An 8,165-nucleotide genomic window follows, 5' to 3' on the forward strand; every position below is an offset into this window, starting at 1 on the left:
TAACATTGCCTATTTTTGAGACTAAATCGTCACGTTTCTTGTCAGTGGAGAGGGATTGCTTAAAATCTTTTATTGGCACATTCATAATCTGTGCACTTAATTGCTCCGTAGTTTTGCTAATATCCTTGGAAGGATATCTCAAAATAGTATTCTCAAGTCTCGTAAACGATTTTTCTCGATATTCGTCAACTGAGTCTACAATGTAGCCTTTATCAGGCATCATAGCTTTATAATTATATTTGGATTCTACAATTTTATCAAATTGCCCGTCTTTGGTTTTTATTGTTCTATGGAAACTTGTTTTTTCGCAAAAATCCACGTTTTTCGGTAGGCTGCTATAAGCTTTGTAACTTTCGTAACTTTTTTGTGTTTTTAAAATCGGTTTACTTTCGGGTTTATCGTCAGAATAGATCATACACATATTAGATGGTTTGCAATCATAACAAGCGCAAGCGCTTTTTGCCAGATCGCGTCGGATACTGAAGCAAAGAAGGGAATCGCATTCAGGACATGAGCAGTTAGAGATTTCAGCCTCGACAGTATTTTCTACAAGTTGATCACAACTTTTCGCATGATTTGACTGGTGATCGATGTTATTGAACGAATCCTTATTAGTTCTGTTGTCACTAATCATTATCTTTGTGTCTGACTATTAGAACTTTCAGAGGGAACACAGGCCTTGTGGTACAAACTTGTAGTCCGAATAACCTGCAAGGAATGTTCTGTTATATATTCTTTTCTATGAAATCGAGTTATATGGATGGAATAAAAACCAGTATTCATAGACCTTAAGTTACTCACATAAGATAATCTTACATCTTATGCATATTTCCTTTTTTTGTACTTTCTATTCATGGTTATTAACATTTTATTTTAACATGATCAAATCTTTTAATTTTGATAAATTGAAAATATGACAATTTAGAAATGTCAGGTCTGCCAGAAAGTAAAGATTCATAAAAAGAACTAGCTACATACCATTGAACTTCACCAAATATACAAAAACTTTTTTAAAGTTTTACTAATTTCAAAAAGTCAAAAATAAGAAGTAAGTTCAAAAATACCTTGCACATGATAAGACCTCGTACTACTACTCTGTAATTATTTAATATTGTTTAATACTTGATAAAAAAGTCGCTTAGTACTGAATACTAAATAACTATGCTACAACAACAACACACTATTTAATTGTACTTAAAGCTATAATCAGAAATCAAAATAAAATAAAACAAGAGTATATTATTAAATATTCATTTAATCCATCAATGAAATATCATTCGTTAAATAAAATACATAAACCTGAACTACAATAATCGATTTGTGAGATTTTTAGTACGAATAATCGATTTCTAACTAATTTTTATTATTTACACAAAAAACGAAACACAATTGGCACGGAAGAAACTCGTTTAATTCGAATTAGAAGGGTACATGTTTGTTCGATATGCTCGTCGTAATAATATTATTGTATATTAAGGTTATACTGTGTACCTAAGTGTTATATAATACAAAGTATATACAGGTCGCTTAAGTCTAGACTAAAGAAGGCACCAGAGTGAGGTCGGTGGAGGTGAATCTGGAACAAATCAAATAATAACACTCACAATACAATTACATTAAAAACCTGTGTAGGAAGAAAATTTTTAGAAGTGCTATTTTAATTTTTGTTAAAAATATAAATTATATAAAGTTCAAAAAAAAAAACCAAAAAAATCACGATTTAATGATCAACTAATTTGTCTAACTTTCTCTTAAACAGAGTATAGGCGAGGAAATTATATAATTCAGGCAATCCAATTTAGGATAATAAAACGGTTTAAAAGTGGTTCAGAATAGAATTTAAAGGAGTCGATTATATAATATGTCAATATACAAAAAATAATAAAAGTAATCCGATAAAAAATAGCTTTTCTTCGATTCAAATAGCGGAAACTTACATATAAATATATGTGACACTAAACGTCCGTACTCCAAACTATCGCATTTGTACCTAGCGCACAAGATGGACAATTCTGAAACAATACAAATTAATTAAATACAAATGTTACAATATGAATAATCATAAACATAATCAATGATAATAAATAGTCAATTTAGTGTCGAGATGATTCAGGAAAAGTTCAATAATAAACACAATACTAGGTATTGTAATGTAATATTGTCAAGATTTACTTTGGTAAATGATGAGATTCAAAAGTCATGTCGTATTGCGTCCGCGTCTTGGTATACTTATTTTTCACTTTACACGGAGGAAGATTCTTTTAATTGAAATAATTCAAAATCAAAATGATTTATTAAGATTCTCAGTCCACAAGTCAAAACAAATGTTCTAATAAAACTTAAAAAAATATACTTACAACTATACTTTCTATCGCATTTGCTAGCTGCTCTTCCATTATCTTAACGTCGCCGTGCTCTAAAACTTCCTAAAAAATAAAACGGATTTGAAATCAAGCGTTCTACCTTGAGGCTTTAATTATTTTTTCAATAGAATCAATTTGATCGGTTGCAATTGTCATACATGTTAAAATATCCACGCCACATAGGCTCAAGCAAGCAAATTGCACTAGATCTGGATACCATAGAAATAACATTTAAATTAAATTTAATCGTCTAGAAAAACGATACTATAATGTTAGAATTAGACGCTAACCAGTAGTCACATTGGTTAGAGTAAAAAATACACATTTCCTTTTTTTTATTTATATGAAAAGAAAAATTTCAATCGTCTGACGGGTTGTAATCTGCAGCGCACTCGCGACCCGCGATGTTTCAAATACATACTTAAGTACTGATAAACATTAGTGAATATAAAGGCTTAATTACTGCCACACGAAATCGTATGTATAAAACGAAATGTAGAAAGTGTCCCGAATTAGGAACATTGGTGATGGTGGGAAGTGACACAAAAAATTGTAAAATTAACCAAACAGCAACAATTTCCTATCAACACACAAAATAATCACGTCAATCCATAATAATCTATAACAAAAATAAATCAGTCGAATTAACAACATTATTAATTTCGGGACGTCTATAGCACGTACCTCCTGGCAGAGCTTGACGGCGGCGGCGGCGTGCGGCGCGGCGGCGCACAGGCGAGCGGCCGCGCACGCGCAGCTCGCGCTGGCAAGCCGCGCCGCGCCGCGCAGCACGCCCGCGTTGCCGCGCCACCGCTCCGCCCCCGCGCCCCACCCCGCGCCCGCGCCCGCGCCCGCCCCCGCGCCCGCGCCACATCCCGCGCCCGACCCCGCGCCGTACACCGAGTACGTCATGGACGACACCGCGCGCTGCCATTCCTTTTATAACAACGCCCCCACATTCGGTTTATAACACAGATGGTTTACAAATTGCACATATAACCAATTAAAGTACGGTTTGATACAGCGTAAATCTCATATGGATAAGTACCGTTTGCTTTAAGTTTGTAACAAATAATGGTTTACTTACACTTTAATTAATACAAAGTGCCATGTGCAAAAATGTGGGTTCTTTTGCTATAAACTAGCTGACCCGGCAAACGCTGTTCTGCCTTACTCTTATCATTTAGGGGAATTAAATACAGATGTTTGCCGAATCAAACCCAATATACACAAAAAAAATTCATAAGAATCGGTCCAACCGTTTCGGAGAAGTTTGGTAACTAAAATTGTGACACAATAATTTTATGTATTATAAGATTATTCCCAATTCCTTATATAACTTCGTTTGGTGCGTAATAATCGAATTTATTAAATCGATTTAGTTAACTCCTACATGTAGTGTAATCATACAGCGACATTTAAAGAACATTCTCATTGTGTGCAAGGTTAATCGGTACAGATATGACTTGAGCTATTTATTCCATTTACTATTATTACATAATGGGAAAATCAACATTTTTTATACAATATCGGGATATCAAAACCCAAAATATTATCACAACAAATAAATTACCAAAAACATGATAATCACGATAATATTATAACAATTGAGATATAGATGTTAATCATGATCCCAATACCACATTAATGACAATATTATTAGTTATAAATTGGCTAACGCGTTTAGGTTTAGTCACGAATATGAAGCGACTCACCTCCGTGTCAGTCTTTGCGTCGGCGTCGCCGATGGACCGTATGAGCTCCTTCGAGATCGCCATCAGGAGATAATTAGTGATCTTCGACTTCGCGTCTTCACTGATTTCGCCGTTAGCCGGCACGATCTCCTTGCACAGTTTCGCCAGGTCGTCGTCGACCGTATTGTGTATCCTATCGAACAGATCGTCAATCAGCTGGCTGACGAGCTGGCTTCTCATGGACGGACAGGAGCAGCCCGCCTCCGAGGTGATGTAGCTCATGCTGTGGTGCATCCTCCCCAAGTCGTTCGGCACGGCGTTGTATATGGAGTAGCCCTCGTCCACGTACTCCGTCCGCTCGGGGCGCAGGTCGCGCGCGGCCGCGCGGACGCTCCGGCGCATGCTCTCGCTGCGCATCTCCTCCAACTCCTCCGTCTTTATCGACAACTCGTGGCTGATCGTCTTCAGCTTCTCGTCGCATCTGCGCTTGCATTGGTTCAACGCCTTCTGCGTTAGCGCTAGCTGCTTTTCGAGAGATTCCACCTGAGAAAACCATATCTCCTTAGATGTTGACTTGTTCCCATGCAACCGACGCGCCACTGAACATGCACTTGTCGTCGCGATACGAGCGGCACGGATACGTGTAGCGAATGCACATGCAGCAAGCGAACATATGTACAAAAGAGAACTAATTAACCCGGAGATTGTTTATTTATACCTGATCAGTAAGGTATTAAACGATTCTGATACCGGTGTTTTCTTGTTGGATGAAAATAAACGTGCGATACAAGCGTCTGCATACAAATAAATATTTACACAAAAACTACATTCTAAATACATACCACTAACTACACACACAATAACTAACTACAACACATTTGAACTTCAATTGACTGTTCATAAAAGTTACCCTTCAAACCAAAAAGCCCCAAATAAGCTTTATTAGAAGCAATGAATTCCCCGATTAGTAGAAAAATAAAATACCTCCTCCTTAAGTTCGCTATTAGTAACTTCCAACTCTTGGTTATTCTTGCAAGCTCTGCTCAGCTCCTTTCTGATACATTCGAGGTCTCCTATAAACGCCATTTCGGTCTTTTTCGATATTTCGCGATGACTTTTCAAATCCTCGTCCAGTTGTTTGTTCATCTTACGAAGATGGTCTATTTCCTTCTGTTGATAATTTTTAATATAAAATCTAAATATAATTAACGATTCCAAATACGATTTTGATAATGGCTATGAAAATTAGTAAATAATAATCGAATAAATTTGCCATGTCTAACTTTAAATATCCTATAGTTTATTATGAAGAAGTTACCATATGAGTGCCAATGAAAACCAAACCACATTTTTTCCCAGCGTGTAAATTCTAACACCAAAAATAACATGAAACTCACTTTGAACTTAGTCTCGAGGTTTTTGAAGGCAGCTTCCGCCTTCTTGGTCTCCGCGTCGGCCTTCCCAAACATGGCGGTTAGCTGGGTGTTCTGCGCTCTCAGCGCTGTGGCGTCTCTCTCCGCTTTCTCGAGCGCTATTCGCATCCCCGACTCGGACTCTTCTACTTCACGCAGCTTCTTCTTTAACGGCTCGAAGCATTTCTTCCACTGATCGCGCTCACCCTCCAATTTCTTTACCTGAAAGTGTATGTCGGAAATTTAAGATCTTGACGCAATGCATTCTCTTTCTATTGAAAATTCTTTATATAAATTATTGATGTCCTTAATAACATTTCTTGAGTGATTATGACGTAATTTAATTTTTTTATTTCGAATATTTCAGTTGATCATTATGTTGAGAGGCGATGATAAACGATCACCACCGCCCATGAACATGCGATGAGGTAGCGCTTCTGCAAATGCGGTGCCCGCTTTAAGGGGGAAGGGAGCAAAGGACTAGGAAGGGTGAGGAAAAGAAGACAGAAGTCCGCCTCCCATACTCACCATACGAAACACAGTGAGAAGCATGCTACTTTTTGACGCCAGTTTTTAATATAACATGTATACACAATTTAATGATATACCCATTAGCACTATTTTCCCAAAATATACTTCTGACTACAATAAACCTACTGTTACCACATAGTCGAAAGTCTGTCTCTACATATCTCATATATGAGCATAGATAAATCATTTTCTTCTCTTCCTTACCTTTCCTTTAAGCAGATTTTCGGTGGCCTGCGATTCCTCGATCTTCTTCTTATAACCGCCCTCCATCTCTGCCCACATGTCGTCCGCCTGCGACAGCATCTCCAAGTACGCGGTCTCTCTCCTCTCCAGTTCCGACACTCGGTTCTTCAGCTGCTCTTCGCTTAACAGCAGTGCTCTTATTTTGCTGCTCGTGAATGTGTCTGCTGGAAGCTGTAATAAAGGGAACTCGTTAGAAAACATTATTTATGTATGTTATGATATAACGTATGGTTATTTTAAAATATTTTTTGTCGTTAAAAATACATTTACTAACTCATTACAATTACTATATATTATGAAGCAAAGTCGCTTCCCGCATCTGTCCATATGTATGTATGCTTAGATCTTTAAAATTACACAACGGATTTAGATGGGGTTTTTTTAATAGGTGGAGTGATTCAAACGGAAGTTTTATATGTAACATCTATTAAACTAATCCGACTTTGACACGTGCGAAACCGCGTGCAAAAGCCAGTTATCAATAAAAACTCTTCAATTTATATGTCAATTACAACTCCTACCTTCTCATCTTCTTTTTCTTGCCGTAATTTAACTTCCAACTCTTCAACTTTCTCTTCGATTCTATCCTTCTTGATATCAGCGCCATTGACAGCGGCCGCGATCTGTCTCCTCGCCGTGTCCAGTTCTTGCTCCAGCTTCTTGACTTTACATTCAAGGCTCTTGCATACTTCATTCATTTTCTGTTCTATTTGTTTCTTTTCCGTGAGCAGTCTGTAAAATTAATTCATAATCAGCATTTCGTTGTTTGTAGTATTTTCAGGTCCCTCTACTGCAACTCTTGGTAATAGCTTATGAATATAGATAACTAGCTGCGCCCCGCGATTTCACCCGCGTAAGTCCGTAACCCGCAGGAATATCGTTAAAAAGCCTATATGTTATTCCAGTTGTCCAGCTATTTACATATCAAATTTCATTGCAATCGGTTCAGTAGTTTTTGCGTGAAAGAACAACAAACACACACACATCCTTACAAACTTTCACATTTATAATATTAGTAGGATAATAGGTTATTTTAAATAATTTAATGGAATATTCATGCAAATATAATAAAATTAGTGATATTTATCCGTGGTACATATATAGCATTCAGGGATCACGTGCATATCCAACGGTGATTTTTTTTAATCCGTCCAGTTGTTCCTAAAATGAGCACGTCTAAACACACTCTCCAGCTTTATGTTATTAGTATAGTGCAGATCAAACTTATTCCTAGGCAAATTATCAACTTCAAGAATCATAGAAAAGAAAAAAATAAAATCGAATTAGTAGTAACAGCGATACTCATGTGCGTGCCTGCTAGCATCTGCAATATAATCACTGCATTCTGCGTTTGCTAGTGGCTGGACATTTTCAAATAATGTATCAATTGGCTGGCATTTTTTTAAATAATTTCAAATAATCTTACGTCGTTATCTGTGTCTCCAGAGCCCTCACAGCACCCCCCGAGGCCACCTGCATGTTGTTCCAGGCAGCCACCGCGGTGCAGTTCCTCTCCTCCACCCGCCGCATCTCCTTGATGGTGGCTATCGTCTTCTTGGTGTCCTGGTCGAATGGACCCATGCGACTTATTAAGGCCCTCTGGAATGTTACATCTCGTTGTGGTGAAAGTGGATTTGGATGGGCTGAATCTATTTGGTGATGTATTGGTGTAGAAAACGATGATGACAGAGTACAAGTTGATTGAACTAATCTTTGGTCGAAATTAGTAAACAAAACGGAAGTTAATTTATATAAAATTGATAAAAGTGATTTTAAATTTGAAATATTAATATATTTAAAATCTTATATATCTTATCTTATACCTTTAAACGAGCAATTCTTGTATGTATATATATATATATATATATACCTAGTCTTGCCATAAATATTGTAATAAAGAAAAAAGAAAATTGTTAACTGCA

The 8,165-nt window shown here is 37.0% G+C and overlaps 1 protein-coding gene across 2 annotated transcripts in view; it reads right to left on the reverse strand.

Annotated features, from left to right (window-relative positions):
• Nucleotides 1-1,237: 1,237 nt before the first annotated feature.
• LOC119833732 (rootletin) overlaps nucleotides 1,238-8,165 on the reverse strand; it is a 93,388-nt gene continuing 86,460 nt past the window's right edge. For both annotated transcript variants that reach the window (XM_038357891.1, XM_038357892.1), the window contains 10 exons: nucleotides 7,670-7,842; nucleotides 6,765-6,975; nucleotides 6,205-6,414; nucleotides 5,455-5,691; nucleotides 5,042-5,227; nucleotides 4,079-4,600; nucleotides 3,048-3,299; nucleotides 2,358-2,426; nucleotides 1,938-2,012; nucleotides 1,238-1,576 (listed from right to left, as the gene is read on the reverse strand). In XM_038357891.1, coding sequence (XP_038213819.1) covers nucleotides 1,956-2,012; nucleotides 2,358-2,426; nucleotides 3,048-3,299; nucleotides 4,079-4,600; nucleotides 5,042-5,227; nucleotides 5,455-5,691; nucleotides 6,205-6,414; nucleotides 6,765-6,975; nucleotides 7,670-7,842 — 1,917 coding nt within the window. In that variant the 3' untranslated portion in view covers nucleotides 1,238-1,576; nucleotides 1,938-1,955. The remainder of the gene's footprint in view (nucleotides 1,577-1,937; nucleotides 2,013-2,357; nucleotides 2,427-3,047; nucleotides 3,300-4,078; nucleotides 4,601-5,041; nucleotides 5,228-5,454; nucleotides 5,692-6,204; nucleotides 6,415-6,764; nucleotides 6,976-7,669; nucleotides 7,843-8,165) is intronic.

Source organism: Zerene cesonia, chromosome 18 (genome assembly GCF_012273895.1).
Source record: "Zerene cesonia ecotype Mississippi chromosome 18, Zerene_cesonia_1.1, whole genome shotgun sequence".
Taxonomy (NCBI): Eukaryota; Metazoa; Arthropoda; class Insecta; order Lepidoptera; family Pieridae; genus Zerene; species Zerene cesonia.